The sequence below is a fragment of the Thunnus albacares genome, chromosome 8 (assembly GCF_914725855.1).
Source record: "Thunnus albacares chromosome 8, fThuAlb1.1, whole genome shotgun sequence".
In the NCBI taxonomy this organism is placed as follows: Eukaryota; Metazoa; Chordata; class Actinopteri; order Scombriformes; family Scombridae; genus Thunnus; species Thunnus albacares.
In genome coordinates this window covers 15483876-15510577 of record NC_058113.1, presented here as the reverse complement: position 1 = coordinate 15510577, position 26702 = coordinate 15483876, and the positions used below count along the sequence as shown (strand labels likewise).

At 41.5% G+C, this 26702-nt stretch overlaps 3 protein-coding genes across 5 annotated transcripts; all 3 read left to right on the top strand.

Moving 5' to 3' along the window:
• The first annotated feature begins 9 nt into the window (after positions 1 to 9).
• On the top strand, positions 10 to 4497 carry si:ch211-261d7.3 (myb-related transcription factor, partner of profilin). The gene is made up of 4 exons (XM_044358707.1): positions 10 to 736; positions 1032 to 1756; positions 2166 to 2591; positions 2689 to 4497. Exons 2-4 carry the CDS (start codon positions 1501 to 1503, stop codon positions 3552 to 3554), a joined length of 1548 nt encoding a protein of 515 aa, XP_044214642.1. The 5' UTR covers positions 10 to 736; positions 1032 to 1500; the 3' UTR covers positions 3555 to 4497.
• Positions 4498 to 4593: 96 nt separating this feature from the next.
• Positions 4594 to 14173, top strand: zgc:66448 (uncharacterized protein LOC327401 homolog). Of its 2 annotated transcripts, XM_044358664.1 has the most exons (3): positions 4594 to 5183; positions 8989 to 12182; positions 12345 to 14173. In XM_044358664.1, exons 1-3 carry the CDS (start codon positions 4787 to 4789, stop codon positions 12543 to 12545), a joined length of 3792 nt encoding a protein of 1263 aa, XP_044214599.1. In that variant the 5' UTR covers positions 4594 to 4786; the 3' UTR covers positions 12546 to 14173. The 2 variants fall into 2 exon arrangements, with proteins under 2 accessions (XP_044214599.1, XP_044214598.1); XM_044358663.1 differs by having other exon boundaries at positions 8989 to 14173.
• Positions 14174 to 15253: 1080 nt separating this feature from the next.
• Positions 15254 to 26697, top strand: si:ch211-261d7.6 (zinc finger protein 780B). 2 transcript variants are annotated; one of them, XM_044358661.1, is made up of 3 exons: positions 15254 to 15344; positions 15455 to 15682; positions 18766 to 24157. In XM_044358661.1, the coding sequence occupies exons 2-3, from the start codon at positions 15568 to 15570 to the stop codon at positions 23166 to 23168; spliced, it is 4518 nt and encodes a 1505-aa protein (XP_044214596.1). In that variant the 5' UTR covers positions 15254 to 15344; positions 15455 to 15567; the 3' UTR covers positions 23169 to 24157. The 2 variants fall into 2 exon arrangements, with proteins under 2 accessions (XP_044214596.1, XP_044214597.1); XM_044358662.1 differs by adding an exon at positions 24918 to 26697 and having other exon boundaries at positions 15308 to 15682; positions 18766 to 20346.
• The last annotated feature ends 5 nt before the right edge of the window (positions 26698 to 26702 follow it).

Below are 26702 nucleotides of genomic sequence, written 5' to 3'. Positions count from 1 at the left end.
AATCATATTCATTATAATACTATTAGTTGTAATGAAATAATTGCAGTGAAATTAGACATAAGCAGGTGATAGGGGATATGCCACTATGCTGAACTACAACCATTTGCCTTTAAGGTGTCAATAATTATTATATATACTCACTCAAATATTTTATCTTATATGTGAGTAAATTTTTAGTAATTTCCTGGAGAATTTCCTGCAAGAAACTATGTAAATTTGTACAAAAAATACTTAGACTGTTATTTAATCTTGCTAAGCTTTATTGAGTTAATTATTGATTGCCTGGGGAATTTTCTTGAAAGAACTGCTCCATTAAAAGCCAATAAAATATGAATGAATAACTGCAGACTTAATTCTCCACACGTTGAATTGTCCGTTGATAAAATCCACGTTTGCATGTTATACTGTAACTGAAGACTCTCCAGGTTTTAATATGAGGTGTCTCATCTCCTTATAATTAAGACAAAATTAGTCAAATCCTTCCCAAGCCGCTACCTATGAATTAATAGTTATATATCAATTCTTATCTTGACCAATTTAGGAAACTATGGCACCTGTAAAATAATCCGAGGTGCATTTTATCAACATCTCTAAACTTTGATTGGTCCTGAACGTACCCCCCTCAGTGACGTCAACAGAAAGCGACAGTCTTCGGTTTGTGTATCGGCTGCTGAGCTAACAGCTGCACCGATTGTGTTTTGGTTTTGTTTAGCCTCCCATGTGCCGTTATCATGAGGTAGGAAACACAACAGCCTAACCTTTCAAATCATATCTGCTCAGTTGTGGCCGGCGCTTCAGATAAAGCTGCGGCTTTACCTTAAGCTGCTGTAGCCTTTCAGCTAACAGCTAGCTCCATTGCAAGATCAGCATCTAATGTATGCGGGATGCGCAACCATTGCGGATGTGGTGCAGAAAAAAATGCGCATCGATGCGACAGAATACAGAAGTCAGCGTGACGGCCAAATACGAACACGTTTATGTTACTATGCGACACAGTTGTAACGTGTGTTGTGTTTGTTGTTGTATTTCAGCTGTGAAGGCGATGCTCTGCCAGGATGATGCAGCTGGACGCTTAGATGTAGCACTCAGCCTGTTCCAGTCTCTTATATCGTAGTGTGTTTATGTTTTCAGTAACATACCAATATAAATAAAATGACAGAAATGGATCTAAGCGGCTGCAGCTAACCTTAGAGGTCTTCGCGCTCTAATCAGACGCTCTGATTGTCACTAAGCTGCAGTGATGACTTGATTCATTTAATGATAGTTTTAAAAACAGTATTTAAGGAAACTATAAGTCTGTATATCACAACAAATCACCCCTTAGTCTGTGTGGCAGCAGTTCCCCAACCAGGTTCCTCATGATCTGATACAGTATATCGAATAGCTGCAATGTATTTGGCAGTAGGTCCGGTGATACCTTGAACATGTGTTAATGGGGCCTCAGCTGTCAGTATCAGAATTGGCCCGCCAGTCAGTTCTGCTGTAAATCAGGTCCGACCCATGACTGAGTACTACGAGGAGGGGGGGCTGCTGTACGAGCAATCACCTCCCATGCACATCAAAGTGGAGTCTCCGGAGGGACCCTTTGGAGGGGGAGTCTCAGAAAACGGCTTCCCCAGGGAGGATGAGGACTCGGAGGGCAGCTGTGACCAGAGCAGTGGATTACCTGGGGGACTCCCCTTCAATGTGGTAGTGGTGCACCCGAACATCATGGCGCCTGGCATGTCCTCAGACGACCTCTTGTCCATTGAACAAAGTAAGACCGAATAAGATTAAGACCATTATGGGAAACTGGATCCCATGTTTCCTTTTTTATTTTCTAGACTTTTGGTCTTAATGGAGGCAGTGTTTAAATTTTCTGGCCTTTTATGGAATTGATTTTAGCAGCTCTGTACTGAAACACATTCAGAATACGCACAAATCATTTTTATCCATACTAATCACCTGTAGGATTTCTACAAAGAGATCATTTAGCTCCGGCGTGATTCCCTCAAGGAACTCTGAAGTTCTTTTAAAGCTTCATAGCTTGATAAAAGTAGTTATAGTTGAATAAGTTTTGGCTTCACACACTGGAAATAAGACCTTCTCCTTACAAAGTATATTTAGCTTCAACTTGATATTTTTTCTTTCCTTTTTGTGCTGTCCTCTCACCTCTCTCTCTACAGACAGAGCTATGTCAGCTGCACTGGCTGCTGGTGGTGCAGGGAAAAGAAAAAGTCGTTTCAGTGGAGCAGAGCTGGAGGTGTTGGTGTCAGAAGTCACTCGGTGTGAAGGAGAGCTATTTGGTCCTGCTGGGAGGCTCCGACGACGAGAGAGAGAACGCATCTGGGCAGGAATACTTGAGAGAGTCAATGCTGTGTCCAGAGTCCCACGCACGCTTCGAGAGGTGAAGAAGCGTTGGGATGACTTAAAGAGACGCAATGGAGGCAGGCTAGCGGATGCCCGTCACCGAAGCTGTTACTTGCCAACCAGCAGAGCAGCATCGATGCTCGGCCGTCCTTCCCAGTCAAGTCCCAGGCTTCAACATGCCAGGCAAAAGCAAAGCACCAGACCAAAACCCAGTTTCCCATGCTTCCCTGACTCTGATACAGGTAAAAAAAAAAAAAAGTTGTTACTCAGCTGCTTTTTTTGTCACTTCTGTAGAAGCTACTGATATGTACTGTGGTTATGTTGTGTCCCTTTTTGCAGGTATTGGAGTGGAAGGGTCAGAGAGAGATGGTTTGGAGAAGGATGAGGACAATCCTGAGCGTGACAGAGATGTAGGCGACCCTGAATGTGAACCAGTGGAGAACAGCATGGAGGACAAACTGGGATTAGGACTTGGTCTGGGCATTGGACCACCACCTCCATCAGAACGATGGCTGCCTCCTTCTCCGCTCTACAGTGCTCCTTTCCTCAATGGCAGCCCTCAACCTAGCAGCCCTCAGCCATCACTTGGAGCACAGCAGGGTCCTCTTGAAGCCCCTCCACGCAGCTCCTGGCTTGAAGATGAGCTACGAGGGTTAGGGGAAGCAGCAATCCAACTGGGAAATCGGGTAGAGAAGAGTCTGCGGGAGTTTGGGGACGGTTTCAGACAGGACATGAGGACACTTGTCGCTTCACAAGAGGCATTAGCAGTCAGTCTACAGCAAAACAATGTCCTCTTGCAAAGGCTATTAGGAGTGCTTGAAGCCCAGCAACAACCACAGCCACAGCAACAACATCGTGTACAACAAGCACACCAATCACAAACATCTCAACAGCACTTACAGCCACAGCCGGCTCAGACACAGCAGCAGCTACAACACATAGAACCACAGCAGCAGCAACAGCGGATTGAAGCACCTCAGCAACCACAACTACAGCAGCCACATGGAGTACAGCAACAGCACCAAACACAAATACATCAGCCGCAGCATTCAAATAATCAGTCAGCTGTAGTGGCGGTACCTGCACCATCGTCACCCGACGTACATGGCACTTTTTCCTCTGATCCACCCACTGGCACGAATGGGAATGTGCAGAGGCCACGGCGAGGAAGAGCTGTCGATCACAGGCGCAGAAGACGACGCTGAGGAGAAAGTGAAATTAAAAAAAACAAAAACTCAAAGTGCACATCACGCATATTTGGTGTTTTAAAATGTGACAAGAAATCATGCTCTTTTTCTATTGACAGTATTTCTGTAAAAGTTATTTGGAGTCTTACCTCCGACTCCAAGTCAGTAATCCATCTTGCACTTAAGTTTGTCTTCAGAATGGACTAAAGTGGATAAGAAAATTAGACACATGAGATAATAGGGTGGCCTTAACATTAACCTGGTTCTTCAGACATACATATTCTTGTGCTAGAAGACTTCTTGACAAACAGTCGCTCTTTGAAGCTTCACCCATGAGACTCACATTACCCAGTCGACAACATACTGTAGGTGCTGATGTTTAACATGCATGTCACAGTACATGCTTTGCAGCAGAGCTGTGAAGCTCATGATGCTCTTAATAGTTCAGTACTGTCTAAAATGCTCCTGATACACTAACTACATCGTCATCAAGTACTTGTAATCTGCAGTTGTTACCATATATTGTAGTTATACAGCTATTGTAATTACCTGCTAATGTATGCTTGTGTTTTTTAACAGTTTCATGGTACATACTTTTCCAGCTTTGGTTGGACAATAAAGTTAGACTGTGTTCTGTTCAGTGTATTTTGAGACAAAAATGTTTTGCAGAATTGCCAGTTTTTGGTGATATGAAAACAAGAAACCTTTGAGCATAAGCAACAGTAGGCTTCAGATTTTAATTCATATATTTCTGGTGGAATTTAAAAGCATACATCAGTATGTAGGGCTATTTATTATATTCTTGCATGCAGTATGATGGATGTGTTTGTAGGTAGTTGCAAAGAAACAGCATATGGCCATCATCTACGTAGTTTTGCACAAGCTATATTTTGTAGATAGCTACTGTTCTGATGAAATGTAACTCAACTTTAATAAAAGTCAGACATGGACTACAAATTAATCCAGCTGATCACTTGTGGATTTGTCATATAGCATGAAAGAAAAATTACTGGTTATGTTTAAAAGTTTAAATCAAGTTGTGAAGAGTGTTTGGTGTAGAACAGCAAAATCACAGCAGTTGTAAAGAGAGAAATGTATAATTTAAAGCTTCAAATTTTCTGAAAAGAGAAAATCCAGCTGGATGTGAGTGCTTTATTTTGAAGGTTTCGGCCGGAAACCGTATTCCTCGTTCAGGCTGGTTAGCATGTTGTGTGCTCTCTGGAGTGGACAAGGGGGTGCATGGGTGAAACATGGCCGCCGTAGACCCATCGGAGTCTCCGAAACGACAGAAATCCCCTGCGGAGGAGGTGGAAACATCTGGGGAGAGGACAGAGGCGGCGGAGTCGGAATGCAGCTCAAGCAAGACAGATGAAAAGACGGTTAATAAAACACAGGAGAGCTGCGGCGGCGAGCAGAGAGCCGATGTTGGGAGCGACGGTGGTTGTGTTGCCAGCCATTCTGAGGTTAGTGTCGAGTCCGGTGCTGGAGCCGACAAAACGACATGTCATTTACCGGAGGACCTAACGTCGGCTGAAAAAATGGCCGAGGCTCCTGGAGGCGACCAGCGGGCTTTCGACTGGTCCGAGACTGAAGACGACGACGAAGAAGAAGAGACGAAAACACACCAGGAGGAAAATGATAAGCGCGGTATGCTAACGTTGTTAATGTATTTTACTGTTAGCTTTAGCCTAAAGGCTAACCTGAGCTACACCTCTCACTCCCGGTGTTGTGTCGAAGTCTCCCCCGTCCATACGTGTTTCCCCATACCTTAAACTGCACCCAACTAAGGCAAGGCAAGTGGATATGTGCAGCACATTTCAACAAGGCAATTCAAATACAAAGTGCAAAAGAAACACATAAAAAGACATTGAAATGCAATTAAAAATAGTTGATTAATAGCTTAGAATAGAAAATAAAAATAAGCTGAAATAGATTAAGACAGATAAAACAGGAGGATAAAAGTTACAGTGCAGTACAAGAAATGAATCAAAAGCCTCGATTTTGATTTAAGCAAAGACAGCGGCAAGCAGAAGAGTCTACAGCTTTGATTTAAAAGACCTGAGAGTTGTAGCAGACCTGCAGTTTTCTGGGAGTTTGTTGCAGATATGAGGAGCATAAAAACTGAACGCTGCTTCTCCAGGTTCAGGATTCAACGTGAATGTTGTTATTGACCCACTTGCCCAACGTCAATTTTTAATTGCCCCTACAGAAATTGTTTTATTTATTATATAATTAAATAACAATAAATTCTAAAGTTAATTGTCATGTTTAATCTAAGTAAATGAAACAGATCGAGAATATATAGTGTCAAAGATGCGAAGAAACAAACATTCTTGCACATCGAAAATGGTTTGACCCATCCCCTTTATTTCACTGAACAGATAATCAAATAGACTCCCTATCATAATGGCAAATACATTTTTTAGACTAATTTCTTCCACTCCAAGCTTCCTGATTTTGATTTTAATGTTTTTCATCCTTGAGAGTGTTTATGACAATGAAAAATTACATGATCCACTGATTCCTCTATTTCACAGTGCTCATATAATCCTGAGGGATGTTTGTTTCACGCATCACACTAGTAGCCTACTCAATTCTTGATTGGCCGAAGGCGCCCGCAATATTCCCCAATGCCTGCGAGGGGAGGGGGCTATGCTGTGTGCCAGAGAACGAGAACATAAAAAATGATTGAAACATTTTTTATTTTACTTTTCTTTTTTACCACTTGCCCGACTAGGCAAGTGAGTTGCTAGATTTACTAGCCTGATGTGGCGTTTTACCTGTCCTGGGCAATCGGGCAACCCTCATTGTTTGAACCATTGACTCTGGGGACAGAAAGCAGACCTGTCCCAAATAACCTGAGAGCTCTGGATGGTTCATAATGTAGCAGAACATCAGAATTGCATTTTGGCCTTAAACCATTCAGTGCTTTATAAACCAACAGCAGTATTTTAAAATCAGTTTTTTGACAGACAGGAAGCCAGTGTAAAGATCTTAGAAGTGGAGTGATGAGGATGTTTTTATTTTTTTTAGGGAGACCTGTAAAGACACTGTTATAGTAGTTGAGTGTACTGAAGATAAATGCATGGACAAGTTTTTCCAATCCTGCTGAGACATAAGTCCTTTAATCCTTGATATATTGCTAAGGTGATAGTAAGCTGACTTTGTAATTGTCTTAATGTGGCTGTTGAAATTCAGGTCTGAGTCCATGACTACACCAAGATTTCTGGCTTGGTTTGTGGTTTTTAACATTGGTGATTAAAGCTGAGCGCTGACTTTTAATCGTTCTTCCTTGGCCAAGGGCGAAATCTTCAGTCAGACATTGTGGGGGGAACCAAGTGGGTGTGGGGTGGGGTGGTGCTCAGAGCACAGTAGGTTATTCATAATCATCACATTTTGGGTAGAAAGTCAACCTAATTAACAATTAAGTTTGTTGAGGAGCCACGGTATTGAAAGGCAACAATCTCTGAGATAAAAATCTCCAAACCTGGACACATAAACCTAAAACCTTCTGAATGGGGAGATACTGCTAGAGGTATGGGAAAAAAAGGGGATGAACTGACCCTTTATATGGACCCGAAAGTCGGAATGGAAAGTCGGCACAGGTTAATCTGAGTGGCTAAAAAGTTCACCTCTGCAACTCCAGTCTTAAAAGACAATTAAAACCTGAAATTGCATTTTGTTCATAATGATAGGTTCATCATAGACTTTTAGCTTAAAATAAAAATGTCCTGACAGCTCTGATGGAGCTCAGGATTCATCCAGAAGGACTGCTTTATTACAAACAATTGCACTGTGTAAACCTGGAATCGGTGTGTAACAGCTGACCTATCAGATGTATAACAGAATACAAATAAATATTAAATATTAATTTTCAGATCCTGATCGATCCAGTGTTAATGAAGTTACTGCTGCTGTGCCGTATGCATATATTGGCATGCGTGGTTGGCCAGTCAAGAATTGAGTAGGCTAGTAGCGTGAGGCATGAAACCAGCATCCTCAGGATTATGTGAGCACTGTCAAATAGAGGGATCAGTGCAGCATGTAATTTTTCAGTGCCATAAATACTTTCTAGAATGAGAAACATTAAAGAGGGAAATCAGGGAGCTTGGAGTGGAAGAAATAAGTCTAAAAAATGTATTTGCCATCAGGTTAGTCTATTCCATTATTTGAAAAGAAACTGGGCTGATCAAAAGAATTTAGTGTTCAGTGAAATAAAGGGGATGGGTCATACCATTTTCCATGTGCAAGAATGTTTGTTGCTTCGCATCTTTGACACTGTGTTTTTTTACTTAGAATAAACATGACAATTAACTTAAGACTTTGTTGTTATTTGATAAAAACAAATAAATTTGTTAAATTTGTATAGGGGCAAGTAAAAATTGACCTAGGGCAAGTAGATTTCTGACCTACTTGGCCAACCGGGCAAGTGGGGGAAAAAAAACATAACGTTGAACCCTGCAACAAACCCAGATACGTTTGATGACACCTGACTGACAGTATTGTAAGATTCAGACATAAATCTAACACATTTCTGACCTGCCTGAATCACATAAATAGCTGTGTTGTGAAATACTAGGGAGATGTAAAAGAAGCAAAATATGTCAAAGTTGATTTGTGATGTTGGAGAGCAGCTCTGTATGTGTGCACCTCTGCTGACTACGACACAGAAACTGTGTCTTTTACTCTCTCTGCAATTTTCATTATGGACCAATCTTTGTGCTGAAATGTGGAGAAAAGACTAAAACACTGGGGACAACCGCAGAAACCACTCAGCTCACTGTAAAAAGTAACTTTACTGCCTGTAATACATCCATGGCCTGTATGCGTCTTATTATGTGCAGCACCATAATCTCCCTCTCCCTCCAACACTCCACATTAAATTCCTCTCTGTTACAATAAATACCAGTTTTGACGACCAGAAAAATGTGAGCCTTGGTTCAAAACATTCGGGGCTGAAACAGCGACAGCCCTCAGGACCTACAGGACGGACCTAAAACTTTGGCACCGTGCTCACAGCTGTTGTGTTCACTGTTGCTGTTGATATGAACACAAATGAGATGCAGGAGGTTTTCTGTGAATGGTACACACCCTGTGTGTTTTGGAGTCGGTTTAACACTGAATATTGAGGGGAACAAATGAGCTTTCAGTTACAAATTTTGGGGTGGGGGTTTTCCATGTTTCATATTTCATATTTCCATGTCCCCCCCCCCCAGTGGCAATTACATGCCTGCACCCAACTTAATCCCAACCAGTTATCTACTGAGGTGCTTAACCTGACCTGAACATGATTTGAGGGGGGGGAAGACTTCGACACAACACCGGTCTAGTAACCATAAACCACTGTAAATTCTGTACTACACTAGTTGCATTACCACATTAACAAAGTTGTTTACTGTTTTTTTTTTTTCTACTTGCTAAGTTATTTATTATGATATGCTTTCTCTTCCAGAGGGTGCTGAGGAGGTGCAGCAGGAAACGCATGTTGATGCTAATGTTGTTGCTGGTGTGGAGGAGATTTGTGAGAAGGGAAAATCCTATTCCGACGAGAGGAGCGCAGAGAGGGAACCGGTGGAAGAAGTCGAAGGGATAGAGGACGTGGTTGAGGACAATGAAGAGGCAGACAAAGGGGGGGACACTGATTTGACAGTTAAGCCAAAAAAGTGCCGCTTGATGTGCAAGGAGTGTGGGAAGTGCTTCAATCGGCGCGAGACGTTCAACCTTCACCGCCACTTTCATGCACATGAGGACGAGCTCACGCCCCTCACCTGTAAAGAATGCGGCCTTACCTTTCAGCACCGCAGCAGCCTCATTAAACACAGAAATGAACATAAAGAGAAGGAGGAGCAACTTGTAACTCCAAAGAAGGAGGTGCAAACAAAGGAGGAGGGTAGCTTTGAGTGTGCAGAATGTGAGAGGATCTTCTCCACAGTGGATAAGCTGAGGGACCACAACTGCAGCAATACAACAGAAAAGCCTTACCACTGCCCGCTGTGCCGCCAAGAGTTCCAATTTAAGGTATCAGTCACTAAGCACATGATGACCCACTCCCAGGAGAGCATCTTTACATGCCAAGAGTGCAATCAAACTTTCCCGAACAGTATAGCCCTGCGCTACCACCAGCGGTGTCACGGCGCACTTAAACCCTATGAATGCCCAGAGTGCGGCATGGTTTTCAAACACTACTCCGTCATGGAAGACCACCGCCGCAAGCACACAGACAACACGCGCTCTCACTTGTGCAACATCTGCGGTAAGACCTTCAAGTACAGCAGCCTTCTCCATCAGCATCAGTATCTGCACACAGGCCAGAAGCCCTTCCGCTGCCCTGAATGCGGGAAAAAATTTGCCTTCGCTCAGAACATGAAGGCACACTGCCGCCAGCACAGACTGCGTGAAACCAACCCGCTCTCCTCTACCGAGCAGCCCAGCAAGCAGGCCCCCGTGTCTGCACAGGAGACAGTTCGAGGAAAAGAGAACACACACCAGAGCGAGGAGCCAAAACGGACATTCAACTGCCCCCTTTGTCCCCAGACCTTCTGTACACCGGCTAACCTGAGAGCCCACATGCTTATTCATGAGGCAGAGTATGAGAAGCTGGAGAGAACACCCAGACCCCCACGGCAGATCAACAAGTTCTGGGAGAAAGGACACAACTGTCCCCACTGCCCATGTGTTTATCGTAATGAGACTAGTTTGAAATTACATCTGTTAAGTGTCCACAAGGATGTAGCACAATATTTAGAAAAGGTGGCACCAGTGCCTCAAAAACAATTTACTCCATTAAGCAGCGAGAATGTGCAGGGAAAGTGGAAAAGTGATAGCATAAATATGAGGTCATATAAGTGTGAGTGCGGAAAAACGTTCCGCCATCGCTCCGTGTTAGAGCTGCATATGCGCATACATTCCAAGGACAAGCCTTACCAGTGCAAAGTGTGTGGCAAGGGCTTTAGATTCAGTAGCTACTTACAGCAACATCTCATCATCCACACGGGCAAGAAGCCATACAAATGTCCCGACTGTGGGAAGGATTTTGCCTTCATGCAGAACATGAAAACCCATCAAAAACTGCATCAAGAGAAACCGTTCCGCTGCACTAGCTGCCGCAAAGGTTACAGCGATGAGACCCAACTGCAGCACCATATGTTATCACATAACGGTGAGAAACCTCATAAGTGTGACCTTTGCGACAAGAGCTTTGGATTAGCCTACCTGCTCCGCGATCACATGAACACACATACGGGAGAGAGACCTCATCGCTGTGATGAGTGTCACAAAACCTTTTCCTGGTTCAGCAGCCTGCTAGTACACCAGAAGATCCATGCTCGCAAACGCCAGGGTTTCAGTCAGTATAATTCTTTCCCAATGGGTGCTAGGATGAGGGGCAGGAGTAGCAGGGGAAGGAGAGGGGGGAGGCTCATGTGGGGCTGGTCTAGACCATTAGGAGGCTCAGGGATGGTTAGTTCTCACCCAGCTCCATATCCAGTTTCTGCACAGAGAGAGGCTGAGCTGCACAGGAGAGCAGTCCAGTCACAATCTTCCATGCTCTCATCTCGCATGGAATTACAAGGCAGGCAGCAGAAGGAGCCGTGGCTGTCGGAGATGCACCCTCCACCTGTCCAGTGGAAGGTGGATGGTGGAGAGGTGATGCCTGTCCCATCATCACAGCAGGCACACATGGCTCCACAGCAGACTCAATTTGACAGCCCCCCACAGCCAGGCCTACAGCAGCACCACCAGAGGCCCGGCTGGGCAGATAGCCCTTTAATATCTCAGTCAGGCCCCACATCTGTTCCGACTTTAGACTCATCTCACATGAAAGAGAGTACAGCCTCTATTGTCAGCTCCCACCCAGCAGCTGTGCCAAAAAAACCCAGCCCATCAGCAGGGAGTGAGATGGAGCAGCACAGGCAGCCTAAGCCTGTTACCTGGAGTAGCACGCCCACATCCACAGCTGTAGCTTCCACAAGCTCTTTGCAACATGAATTTTCTCTCCCGTCCCCCTACATAGACGGGGCAGCGCTGTGGAGTGTCAGACCTGCTCTACTGGCAAATTCACAGAGCTCTCCAAATAAGCTCGGTCAAGAGCTTCAACTGCCAAGATGGCCAGGTGCCCCAGTGTCAACACAAAAAGAGCCATCCACACCTCCTAAAAAAGAGGACAGTAGAGTTTGGGACCTGAGTAATCCTCAGGTAATACCATCGACTGTTAGCCAGCCAGAGAAGCCGTGGAATGGCTGTGAGCCACAAAAGCAGTGGGCCTCAGGCTTAGCAGGTGCATCCACCTCAGCTCAAATAGACCAAAGCAGTGCTATGCCAATATCAACTCCTGTTTCTCATGGTGTAGGTAGCACCTTGTGGGACCTACAAACACCACCAGGAATTCCAAAGACTATTAATTCCCCTGATAAATTAGTAAATAATCAAGATTTTCAGCTACAGCAAAAGCAGGTGTCATCTGGCTGGACCAGCGTACAGACAGCAACACAGAAGGTTCCCATCTCCATACAATACGAGCCGCATCGTTTTGGCCAGGGGATAGGGACACCGGTATGGGGCTTCCAAAATAATCCTGTGGGTCCTCAAACGCTGCTCACCGGGCAACTCAAACCAGGGAATGGACAGGAGCTGCAGCAGCAACCAATGGTAACGGGCACTCAAATCATCATAAATCAGCCTTCTCCTTTTTTCTCACCTCCACTTGCTCCGCTTCCTCCTCTTGCTTTGCCTGGGCCTCACCCTCTTCACTCTGTCGCAGTTGGTGCACTTCCAAGACCCCCGCACCCAAATATCTTTTTCACACCACAGGCAGTCATGAGCGAGAGGGCACACATGCCACAGACTCTGCCCCTACCTCAGCTTGCCCCGCAGACAGAACCTCACAAACTTGGACCCCGTTTGCCTTTTGCTCCAGAACGGCTTCTCCAGTGCATGATATGTGGGTGCTCTCTTCCTCGGGAGCTGGATCTACAAATGCATTACTTGCAACATGCACAAGGAGAGATTTGACATTTCTACACTAGCAGCAAGACTTAGATATGTTTTTATATTTTTTATTCTGTTGAACCTCATTTATTTGACCCTCAGTTGTGCAGTTTGACCAGTTGACTGGACGGGCATTAGAAACAAAAAGATAATAGTGAAACTTGAGTTAGCGTGCGTACTTGATTGAATTTGGTCAAGGTTTTACTCATTTTTAAATATTTCAGCTCCAAATTAGACTACACACACTGTTGGTTGGAATAGAGGTTGTACACACATGCCACGAGTTAGTTTCACCATCTTTTGAAATGCATTTAAGTTATCCAAATATTTAACTGGTGTAAACAACGTCTGAGGGTTGCAGATTAGTGAGATTCTATGGTCTACATTTCATTTATTGCCAATGACATTTAGATTTAGATAATATTAGTACTTTTAGAGTTCTGCTCATATGCCATGACCCATTTGAACTGTGTTTCTTCATGTACAGTATACTGTGTGCCTTTTATGAGTACAGTCTGCATGTCTGCTGTCTTGGTATTCTAGGCCTAGTTTGTGCTTAAGGTAGACTCAACAATGTGACCTCACTCCCAATACACAGAGCAACTGTTTCCAAGATACTGTAAAGAAATGTCAACATAGAATGAAAGGCTGACTACATACAATACAATCTTGTTAAGAAGCACTTGTAGTCCCATGGCCATTGGCTGGGTCCAAATCTTATAAGTAAAGTTCTCGTCCTGATATAAATTTGTCAAAAGCGAAGGTATCTGTAAACAAAGTACGGCACGGTTACCATGTAAAGGTCATTTCACAGTAGGTTTTCTGTAAATTTAACTCTTGGGTGATAAATGGGAACAGGGAGCAAGTAGCGTCATTACACAATTATGACTGACACTGTTGTCAATTTTGTAATAAATTAAACTTGGATCTATGTGACGTTTTGTCAATATTTTTCACAATGGCAAGACAATTATGAAACTAATGATATTGAAATATATTTTGCTCCATCAGGTCCAGCCAGAGTAGCAAATTTCTGGCAATGTGTCATGACCAATACATTTCATAATTAGTAGGTTTTAAAATTATTCTAGCTGGCAATACTTAGCTTCTACCGTAAACTGCTGAGTGCCACGTGCTGTGTCTCTTACAAGAATGACCACCTCTGATTGGAATGTACCAATATTTATAAGCTCCATTTTTGAATACAGTTCAATGTATTTTTTGTGAATAATGAATGAATTTATTCCATAACTGTGTAGATTTAGCAAAGTACAGAATCCCAACTTCTCTTTTATGACGATAGGCATTTGAGTAGGTTTGGTTGCCCAGTAAATGACTGAAACTCTTTATTACTACTGTAAAATAAAACACACAGTCCATTTGTACAAAATGAACCGTCCCTGTGCATCTTAACATTCAGCGTCTTAAGATTCAAAAACATGTCCCTTCTACCTCTATCCACTGTTTTAGCATGGAACAAAATAGAAATTTCCCGTGATGTCTACATATTGGATTAAATAAAACTTGCCTTTGATTATAATGTTGTGTTGCGCAATACTTGTTAGGTAAACCTTTAATATATGAACGTCAGTATTATACCCAAAATGCAAATACAACAATAAAAAGGATTAAATCCTGTTTTGATAAGTTTCCAGATTTGAAGGTCTAATTTTTTTTGTTGTTTTCTTTGTGAAGAGAATGAATGAAATGAAACAAAAGGTGACATGGAGGGTAACCCTGCTTATATGAAAAACCTGTTGGTAGCTTTTGAATTTTTTTCTGAAAAATAAAGCCTACTGTATAGTAAGAAAGTGAACATGCAAATTGCAATTAAAACTTTTTCCATGAAATGTTGACAAGACCACAGATACTCCGCACTGAGTCACTGTCTTTAATGTGATAATCTGACAAATCGTCCATACGAACTCCTACTTATTCATTACATTAATTATTTACACATTAATTATATTGAGCGTTCTTCTAACTAAAAATGATGTACTGTGATTTCAGTATATATCACTGTGATGGAAAACTAAATTGTCCTCAGTGTTAAGACTTTTACAGATTTAAAGGTGCAGTGTGTAGAATTTAGTGGCATCTAGCGGAACAGACAACAGAAATGGAATATAATCATAAGTATGTTTTAATTAGTGTATAATCATCTGAAAATAAGAGTCATGTTTTCGTTAACTTAGAATGAAACCTTTATATCTACAGAGGGAGCAGGTCCCCTTCCATGGAGCCCACCATGTTGCAGCGCCATGTTTCTTGATTAGTCCAGAATGGACAAACCAAACACTGGCTCTGGAGAGGGCCTCTTACCTTTTTTGCGAGTTTCGCGGTCACCACAGGTTCTCCTACATGCTTGGAAGGGGAGGGGTATTCAGTTGGTTGCAATCTGCAACCTCACCACTAGATGCCACTAAATCCTAGACACTGGTCCTTTAAACAAAGTAGGAAATTCCTGCCTTTATTTTTTTCCATAAAAACTAAAAAGGTGCCCTCAATTACTATGTTTTTTTTTAGTATGATTTTTTTAATATGGAAGTAACTGTTTAATGTGTTGAACATTAAGTATAATCAAACTGAAAATGAGTGGAATAATTAAAACTGTTCAGCCTGTTTAATTATCTGACTAGAGCCATGTGAGTACCATAGTCACGGTTAGGTTGAAACACAATTACTAATAATACTCATGGATGTATTTTATTATATTATACATCCATAGTAATACTGCAGGTCAACGGTCCTCGTCTGGAGGAAAGAAAACAGAAGAAGAAGAGTCCACTTCCGTCGCAGGATGCAGCCACACACACGGTGCAGGTGTGTGTGTGCGCGAGCTAGTCGTGCTCCTCATTCGCAACATGCTGCACTGTTTTTGTGGTAACTGATTAGACTAACAAACACATTATCTTCATCGCTTTTCCATGCAGTCTCCGCAGAGCGGCTGCTGGCGAGGAAAACGATTTATAAACAACCGTGGCGCTGTTCAGCTAGCAAACACTAGCTAGAGGAAGCTAGCACGACTCAACAGAGCCACACCAAGATGGACGAAGCTACTGGCGCTGCGATCAAAGAGGACGGAGCCGAAAACGAGCCCTTTAATGGAGACAGAGCATCTGAAAACAGCAACGGTTCACCGGCTGAGGACATCGTGGACAGTAAGTATTTAGTACTCCGGTAATGTGAAATACACTAAATACACCACCGATATTTACAGGCGTGATGACCTGCAACAACCGTAGCACAAGAACATGCAGTTATATTATCTTGTACAGGAATAACTCAATTGATGGCAAATGCATTACGCAAGTACCGTACATTAACTTGTACTGTTATATCAGAAGGGTGAATCACTATATTCACGTTTTTTTTTGCCTTTGTGCTTTTGGCTGTCTCACGTGGATCAATGTGGTTTATTGAATAATCCCATCAAAATTAAAACACATTTGGAGATTATTTAAAAGTGAACGATGCCCTAAAATCTTTTTTTTTCTTTTTTTCCCCACTCTTTGTGTTGGGTTGTATTTATGTTTGACTCATGGATATTCTTTTAAGGAAAAAACTTTTTTACACTTCTTATGTTGGGCTCAATTTAAGTTGGACTGATGGACATTTGTATTACTGATCGATGCTTTTTATTCTTAGCACTTTATTTTTCTATGGTGGGAAATTTAAGATAATTAGATAAATATTTGAATGAAAAAAGGCTTGAATAAAAGTTGAAATATTAATGGTAGAAGTTGTTTATCATTTATTGGTAAATTCACCAAAGGATTAATTGACTAATCACAAAATAATCGGTAGATTAATTTAAAAAATAATCGATAGATAAATCGCTAAAAAGTAATTGTTAGTTGCAGGCTTACACATTTAAACTCTTCTCCTCTCCAGTGCACCATGCTTTTATTCAACCCCCACCCAACCAAACATTTTGCCTCCCTCGGGCAAGACAGGCTTGATGAAAGAAGGGCAGCTAGGCCAAGCTGAGAAACCCTAGAGATGAAATTCAGCCAACTGTCTGCCTCAGAAGTTAATATTAAGTTACTAACCAGCCAAAAAAGTTTGCTGACTCCTGCAATGTTACTGTAATTGATCAGTTGAGGGATTATTATTATTTTATGCAGTTTAACAGTGCAATCTGAAGCATTTGAACATAGTCACAAAGTAAACCCACCTTGCTCTCCTGTCCTTTACAAAATTAGACTTGAGGAATGCTAGAAAAGAGTTACACAAGATTTTACACAATACTTCTGCATTGTTTGCGCTGTCAGTATCAACCATCCATCAGCAACAACACCAGCTTTACCTGGCTTTAGTTTGCATATCAGATCTCAGTGTGCTCTGAATGTTTATGGAATTCTTGTGCTTTGATTTGGTGTATTAGCTGACAGTAATAATAGTTTTTCTGACCCAGCCAGTGACACAGAGAAATCACAGTTTCTTGATAATGTAGGATAACAACACTAAAGTTAGCTTCCGACTCATCGTTAGGGGGAAAGTTAAGGGAAACATAAATGATGATATTTAGCACCTGATTCTCCATTTTTTTTCATCAATTACACTTGTGAAAAAGTGTTAGACATTGTAGCAAAAACCTTAACACTAAACCCACTGTCAGATTTGTGAAGCCTTTATTTTGCTTATGAAAACAGAAACAGGGGCAATGACTTTTCCCCATCCAGACCACATTAGACCAGGAACCAATCAAAAACCACTATACGTCAACGTTTAAACAGTCTCTGGAGTCTTCTTTTTATGCTAGTCCAAATTTGGTGAGTCTAAGTACAGTGGTTTTTGATCAGGACATTGTCTAATGTGATCTGGATGGAGAAATATCAGTAAAATCGCCTTTTTTCTGTTTTCATAAGCAAAATAAAGGTTTCACAAATCTGAAAGTGGGTTTAAATAGCGGTGATGCTTTTGCTACAATGTCTAACTCTTTCTTCACAAGTGTAAGTGGTGAAAAAACAGAGAGAGAATCAGCCACTAAATATCATTATTTATGTTTCCCTTTACGTTCCCCTTAACCCAGAATCAGGAGCTACAAATCAGAAGCTAAATGCAGCGTTCTTTTAACATAACTGTATCCAGCTATTTATTGTGTTAAATTTATAGACAATGCACCATAAATATGCCAGCCTTCCTTATGGACTCTCTGTGAGAATAGTGCACATAGATGGTTCTCTGATGTTCTATCCACAACCTCATAGAAGTAAATGTTGTCAAGATCACTGATATTCTTGGAAAGCCCATGGGTGGGAGTTACTTTTCTGTTCCTCGGCATAGCAATGGAAAAACAAAAAAAGCATTCACCGTTTTTGAAAAGAGAACAATGAGGAGTTTTATGGCATCTAATTTTGTTGTCAGGTTACTGACAGCAGTGTTCTCACTAGTTCAGCTACCAAGCATATTGTGCACAATACACATAGTGAATGTAGCTTTTCTGCCTCAAGTTCAACTTGAAGCGTTACTGAACCAGTGTGCTGCTCTACAGCTCCTGAACCAAAGCAAGCACTGGAAATGACTATATGGTGCTGCTTCCTCTTCTACTTTTTGGTGTGATCTAAGCCTGAAGTTTCAGCCTTTCTAGATGTGCTGGTTCTCACTGTACCCTTCTGTCAATAAGACGAACAGCTGGTTGAACAGCTGTTTAGGAAACACAAATACTTCTAATAATTCCTTGATTCAGTGATTCAGAGTTGGTCATTTTGGCAAAATAATGCAGCATATTCTTGTCGTTTTCAGAGTAATACCCTTTTTTATGGCAGCTGGTGTGTGCCATTAGATATGATTGTGAAAGCAGCATTCAATTGAAAGGAAGAACATAAGAAAATCTCTAACACAACTTTATTGAACAGTACCACATCTGTTGCAGCGTGGTACTTTGGTAACATTTGCCATTTGATGAAGTCTAATACATTCTGAAATTATCCTATCAAACAACCAAATGATTGACCTTCACAAAGGTCATTTAGCTTAAACACTGTATGTATTTACCCAACTGTAATAGCACTGAATGTTTATGGAATTGATTTTTTTTTTTTTTTATGGAATCACATTTTGATAATTTCATTAAGACAGCCTTCTTTTGTGGGATAACACTGTAAACTCTAATCACCTTTAAAATAAAGACATGATATGCACCTGTGTATTTGTGTTTTGTTGGAGTTTATTTTTCTTTCTTTCTTTCTATGGAAACGGGAGCGGCCTTGACCTCCTATTTTCCCCTTTCTATTTTTAGGGGTTGGGGTTTTCTGCTGTCGGGATTGCGGAGAAGCCTTCAGAGAGGAGGCAGCCTACTTGGAGCATCGCCAACAGCATCCCCAAGAAAACTGCGGAGTGTATATAGACGACCAGTTGGATGGTTTACATGATTCAGAAAAGGACAGTGATGCAACAAATGTCTGTACTTTATGTTCACTCTCATTTGTTGAACCGAGTGAATTCCGCTCGCACATGGAGAAGAACCACGGTCAAACCTCCCAGAAGGAGTCTGGTATTCAGATGAATTCTGGGACAACAAAGCAGCACACCTATGAATGTGCAGACTGTGGGAAATCTTATGGTGTGATCGGACACTTTCTCAACCATCAGCGCTCACACAGACAAGCCTCGAAATCAGTTTTTCACGACCTTGAACACTTGAAAAAGAAGTCGTTTCAGTGTGAGTCGTGTGGACGGAATTATTCTCGTGCATCTGCTCTTGATGCACATCGTCGTTGTCATGAGGGAAAGTTGGTAAAGTCACGAAACAGGAGTTCAGGGGATTCATTCCACATTGAGGAGTCAATAGTTGAAACCAAGCCTAGTGAAAACCAGTGCGATGATACTGAAAAACTTTTTAAGTGTTCTTGTGGTAAAGCTTTTACTGCTCTGTTGCGCCTGAAAACCCACCAACGATTTAGCCGCAACAGCCAATGCACTCCAGAAGAAATGAAAGAAAAACCAAAGAAAAGCTACAATGAGTTTTACTGTAGTGAGTGCAAAAAGGCATTCAATGGCCATATTGCCCTGTTCAACCATCAGAGATGGCATGCTAACCACTCAGATGATTCTGCAAAAAGGTTCCCATGTGAGGAATGTGGAAAAGTATTTATGACTCTAACGTTCTACTACAGGCATCAGCGTACAGCACACAGTGATGAGACCCCAGCAAAATCGTTTCACCATCAAGTGTGTCAGCTACAGAAGAAGGCATTTGAATGTAAGGATTGTGGGCTAAAGTTTTCAAGGGCTTCTGCACTTCACTCTCATCAGCTTCATCACACAGATGTCTTCAAAGAAACAGAGGAGGCAGCCCAGACGCGTATCTCTCTGCTACCTCAACAGAAAATCTTGGAGGGTGAAGGGGAAGAGACTGAAAAGTTGGAGGAACTAGTAGAATCAGAGAATGTGCCTCTTACAAATGTGGCTGAAGAAGACTCCCAAGTAAATGAGACAGATGAAGAAATGGAGAGTTATGAACCTGGGGACTTTAACGTACAGGTGATCAGTGCAAGTGAGTCTGAAGATGAGCAAGTCCAAGACCTAAATCCTGATCTCGAGCTGCTGTGTGAATCAGATCAGGAAGGAAGAGATGAGGGTGAAATGGAAATTTCACCCATTAGTCTTGTTTCAAAACCAGAGATGGATTTGAAAATTGTGCAAATTGACTTTGAGCCAGCTGAGGAGCAGTGCACACTTGAAACCAGGGAAGCCGAGGATAAAGCGACAGCGGAAAGATTTGATTGTCCAGATTGTTACCGTTGGTTTACTAGTGCTTCATCACTGCGTGTTCACAGAATGTGGCACGGCATTCATAAGAGAAGACAACAGACTCAAGGTCAGTCAGTGGCGGTTTACACTTGTGACACATGTGGCCATGAAGCCAGTAGCTATGCAGCACACTGCAGTCACATACAAGAACACAAGGATCCAAACACAAGCAACGATGTATTGTATCAGGCAGAGGAATTAGAGAAGAAAAATTTGACATGTGACAAGTGTGGTAAATGCTTCTCACGTTTGTCTGCTTTAGTCTCTCATCAATTGCATCATCCCAAAAGAAAACAATTCCAGTGTCCAGATTGCATGATGTCTTATTCTTATGCAGCTAGCTTGTTTAACCATATGAACAACTGCTCTGCACAAAAGAAAGAGAACATCTCAGTCAGTAAGAAAGAGTACAATCCCAAGAAAACCCTTCTAGGCCCAAAGATTTATCATTGTGAACAGTGTGGGAAGGGTTTTTGGTCTTTAGGAGCGTACTCTCATCACAAGCAAAGTCAGACTGAGTGTGCAGATTTGAGGCTAAGAAAAGGTGTTGCAGGATCTTTGCACTCTGTTAATGGAGGGCCACGCTCCAGTCTTAAGGTTGCATGTCCAGTGTGTGGTAGAAAATTCCGTCACAAGGGCATTATGACATTGCACATGCGGAAACATGAGAATGGAAATCACAAATGTGAACTCTGCAACAGGTCATTCCGTCTCTTTTCAAGCCTCCTCAGGCACCAGGTTGTGCATAATGACCAGTTACTCCCACCACCAATTAAGTCTTTTCAGCATCAGGTAGAGCAGCTGAAGAAGAACACGTACAGCTGCCCTGACTGTGGGAAGCTGTTTTCACGGGCCAAAGCACTTCAGTTTCATATGAAAAGCCATGGTTATGAGACTGGGCACTCGCCATCATCCCCAAGATCCACAGTCACGCTGGAGGATCTCCAGTGCGCAACGTGCCTCGCACATTTCAACAACAAGGCCTCCTTGAGGGCCCATCAAAAGCTTTGCATTAAAAGAGACAGTCAAGTAATGGATTATAAGACAGAAACCTCAGAAAATAATGACACTTTAAAATTGCCCAAGGATAGAATGGATGTTGGTGCACAAGAAAGCTCTGAGCAATTCACAGTTAATACTGAAGTAAAGAAGGAAATTGACACAGAGGAGCTAAAGATAGAAAGTCAGAGTGCTGTGTGCAATTTAGAAAACCCAAATGCAACAGATTTGAAATACAAATGCAAAAAGTGTGATAGAAGCTTTTCAGTGATCGGAGCCTTAAATTTTCATAAAAGAATTCACACTGAGGCTCACAAATCTGTAGCAAAAGCCAAAACAGCCATTTCCCCAATGCTTAAGCAACCTAAACAGGAAGCACCAAGTAAAGGATTGTTTCACTGTTCAGAATGTGGGAGGCGATTCATGACTAGCTCAGCCCTTGGTTCCCACAAAAGATGGCACTCAGAAAAGACATTTTCACAGTCTTTACTAAAAGAGCAGTTTTTGAACCATTGTGCTCTTCAGCGCCAGCAGATGTTAAATGCTCAGTGTCAAACCACAACTGAGCCAGAGTCTGATTCAAACAAAAGTATGGACAGTAACAGCACGCTGGATTATCCACAGCTTTCATGTCCAGAATGTAACAAAACATTTGAACAAGGTTCACTTTTAGCTGCCCACTATGAAAATGAGCACAGTAAAAGCTTGGAAGCTACAGATTTTCAGGGAGACGGATCCCAGCTCACATCAGTGGACCAGGTCCCAGAACAGACTGATGTCAACCTCAATGGGACTGAGTCGGTCTCATCAACATTGAAGCCAAAAACTCACCAGTGTCCCATCTGCTCTTGGACCTTTGCTAAAGCCAGAGGTCTGCGCGCTCACAAATGGCAGGCCCACTCAAAGTGCACAAAAGGCAAAAATAAGGTTCCTTTGGGTGCTCAAAAGGAGTCTCTAGCCTCAAGCAGTGAAGTCAAAAACTCAGAAGATGCATCGACTGTAGACAACGCTACAGTGATGAGTGATGTTATTGATGCAAAGAAAAATAGCCCTGTTGGCAGAAGACGGAAGAAAATCAGATCAGACCCCCTCCCTGTGAAATCTATCTCATGTCTTGACTGTGGGAAGCAGTGCAGTTCTACATTCGCTCTCATCGACCATAAGAAAGTATGTCTGGAAGTAAAGCAGGAGATCCAAACTTCTGAAGTCACAGCGGAGGTTTTCCCACCACTTAGCCGGCTGTCAGAACATACAGCCAAATGCCTCTTCAAGTGTGATAAATGCGGGAAAGCTTTTCAAACAGAGGAACAATTAGGAACACATAAGACCAAGGCAAAGAGCCGGCCTTACTGCTGCGCCTTGTGCTGCCAGGGGTTTTGGACTGAGAACCAGCTGCAGCAACACCTCGCCTGGCATGATGAAGTTCGCTGTCGTCTCCCAAATGAGGTTCGCTTCAGGCTCAGTGCTGCTATGACCACAAAGCCTCTAAAACCCAACATCCCCTTTGCTGACGACAAAGGGAAGTCCTTTCCATCTTCCACTCTGAACCGACCTACACTTAGCCCAGACAGCCAGTCACAAAGTAGCCATAAGTGCCAACATTGTGGCAAAGCCTTTCTCTCACCAGCTGCATTACACAAACATGAAACTCAGCACTGTAACAATGATTCGTATCATTGCTCCATTTGCCCCAGGACCTTCAGTGAAATACAGGACCTTATCAATCATCACCAGGAATGTATTGGTGATTACAAAAGGCAGAGTGATGCCCCTGCTGCTGTCTCCTCACGAGATACAAATGGCCTTACTTGCCTTGAATGTGGAACTACTTTTTGTCAAGAAACTGATTTGCACCAGCACTATATTGAACATGCCCAAGGAGTGTTTTAGACAAAACTGAGAACTGAAATGAAGACACTGTAGATAGTGGATTTTTTTTTTTTTTTTTTTTTTTACTTAGATGTGTTAAGCTACAAAAATTCTTAGTTAGATCTTGTTGTTCAGGCTAAGTAGAAACTTGATTTCCTTATTTGTTTCTATATTATTTGAGATTCTCTATATTTAAAAAAGCAGTCCTTTTGTTTTCTTTCCTATTCTTGGGCTTTCCTTTACACTGGATTAGTAATATGTACAAATGTTAAAGAATAACCGCTTTATAAAGCCCCTTTTATATCTTTACAAGTACGTTGATATGCAACGTTTTGTGCTAGCAGTTGATTTGAAAACATTTAAAAACATTTATGCATGTCTGTCCTCATGCATTTAGAAATTCCTGGAAAAGTGCTGTTGACAAACAACATACTGCAAAGTTTATGAAGACAATGAAATAATTCTGTAAAACAAATATTTACTAATTCTGCTGCTGTCATATCTGAGGTTTGGCTGAATGAAGTCACATTTGCATATTTCAGAGAAAAGATGAAAATATTTAAAATTCAACAATGTGCACTCTGTCATGTGAATTGGTGAAAAAAATGGCCTGATGTGGAATATTACAGCCACTTAATACCATAAAATAAGTTTCACAATCAACTAGTAATTGTACGTTATGTACAATTGATTTATAAGCTCCCACGTCATATCCTTTTCAGTGTTATATTTCTATGTTGTGCAAAAGCTATTCATTACTAAAATTGAAAAAAATAGCGCTTATGTTCATTTAGGATAGTTGCTAGTTACTTTGTACCACTAATGTAGTGGAAATATAATTATTTGTACTGTAAGAGAGATGTTACTCTACTATATTAATTTATGAAAATCTTTTTTTTCCCTAGATGATAAACATACCCTTCGACTACTTGTTAAACTTGCTGTTTCTGAAACTAAGAGGAAAAAGTTGTTTAAAAAGTTAAAAATAAATTGATTCATTTTTGTGTGAATTATTGGCTTGTGTGTTTATTTCAAACTTATTTTGGTTGATGGAATCATTCTGGTTTGTTATTATTTATTTTTGTGGTTGGTGCTCATCTTCTGAATAAGTTAGTCTTTGATGTTTATTGTTAATATTGTGGGCTGTGTGGTTATTAAGTGACTACAAGATTACAAACAAGTGAAGTTTGTCATAAGATACAACTATTGATCAGAAAGCCATGGAGTAATTCTTAGACAAAGTACATAAAATATCTTTACATATGGAGAAGTTCTGTTCATGTAACACTACAGAACATCAGTCCACATATTTGTACACTTCAGCTTTCTTACACAGTACAGGATGAATGACAGATTCCTCCTGTATGTGATTCACAGACATGATTGAAAGGAAAAAAGTTTGAATCTCGGAACAATGCACATTAAAAGTATTTTATGAAGAGTGTTGAGATGTCTTATTCTTGACTGATATTGACCCCCCATCTGTGAACGAAGAGAAGAGCTGCGACTCAGTCTTGTAAGTTTGTTTTACCTGCTGCAATTAAACATTGGTAACTTAACCAGTAATTGCCAGGTTTTTCCTACCTGTTAGCAGACTGCAACATGTCAGCTGGGACATCTGTTTTTAATAAAATCACATGATATCTGCTAGTTATTTTAGATACCCATAATAACTTGACAAATCTTAAGAAATGTATATGAACTTCCTGCTTATCAAATATATAAATTAATATCTGTTCTTTTTCTGCTTTTTTTTTTTTTTTTTTACAGTGAAGCAGCGCAGAATTGTGTGTAAGGATTGTGGAATGAAGTTTACATCCTTGGAGTTCTTCAATTCTCACCTACATCAGCATGCCTTGAGAGAGGATGAAGAGGAAGAAGAAGCTCAGACAGGAGACGAGATGAATCAAGCAGCAGAAATGGTCTCTGGGAAAGATTTAGACCAGGATGGGGATGCAGATTGGTGTGACATGAACAGTTCATCGCAAACAAAACCCTCTGGCTTAATACAAGGTGTTGCAATTGCTAAAACCTCTATGAAGAACAAACTTCGAAAGGCTTATGCTTGTTTGGTCTGTGGTAAGGTTTATACGTACCTTGTTTCATTCAGGAAGCATCAGCGGCTGCATGAAAACCAAAATTCTGAACCAAAAACTGTTCCAAGTTTGCAGAAGTATGAGTGTCCCGAGTGTGGGATGTCGTTCATCAGGCATGCTCGGCTACTTGGTCACATGAGAATTCACAGGCCACGTGAACTACCTGAATCGGACACTCCCAGATGTGATCAGTGTAACAGAGACTTTCGTTCCATAGAATCATGGATGGCTCATGTTGATCATCATAAGCAGAAACCGTTTTGGTGTTTAAGTTGTGCCAAAGGCTTCAGAGATGAAGAGTCACTTGATAGACACCTGCAAAATCACAATCTGAAGAAATTCGAATGCAACATTTGCCACAAACGTTTCCTCATGTCTTCTCAGCTTAGAAATCACTACAGCATCCATGATGGATCAAAACCTTTCCAGTGTTCATTATGCGGGATGAGTTTCTCCCATCCCGGAAATCTCATTACACATCGAAAAAAGCATCTTAGAGTTTATGGCGGGTCCAGCGGTATGCCTCTGGGAATCAAAAATTCGGTAAATAGAAAGAAGCAAATGATAAAAAGGAAAAGATTTTTTCTCACTAGTGTTAAAGAGGAGCCAGAAATGGAAAAATGCTCAGAAATATTGCCAGTAATGGAAGACGCTGTGACTAAAAGTGAAACTCAACGTGAGGATGCTGAGTTTGGGGATCAAGCTAACTCTGAAGAGTCAGATTGTGGAGAACCTGTGCACCACTTTAAGTTCTCAAAACCATCTGTCTTGCCTGGATCGGATCCACCTGACGAAGCTAAAGCAGAAACTGTACGATCACAAACGGGACCGGAGCTTGATGGGAGTAAGACCCAAGAAACAAACATGCACAGAGAGCACAAGTATTGGGAATGGGAGTGTATTGAGTGTGATATGGGTTTTGATGATGTGGCAAAGCTGCATCTGCATTATATAAAACATGCTACCGGGGAGCTGCCTATACCACAGGGTGACATTTAGGGATGAAGGCTCACAAAAGCATTTATTTTCTTGTACCTGTGCCTTTCTCACCACCTTTCTGCCTCAATAATTGGGGTAGTTATTAGCCTTTATCCTCTTATTTTTCACATTTCTAACATCCAAAGGTATAAGGTTGGCACAAAAACAGTATTGTTGAAGAGTTAGTGATATTTCTTCATGTCTAGCTTTAGGATTTTGAAAGTCAAACTGACATTTTTGTTGTATCACATTAAGGATGGGAGTGATTTCCGATGTTGTAAAAGAGATTACACTACATATGTCTACTCAATATTTTTTATATGTAAAATTAGATGAAAAGTTGGTGTTAGAAAACATTTTAATGAACCAAAAGGAAATTAAAGTTACCCCTTTCTACCTAATAAACTTAATAAAATACATGTAAAATGAAAAATCTGAAACAAAGTACATTAAAACATTTTGTTTTCTAACAAAAATGTGT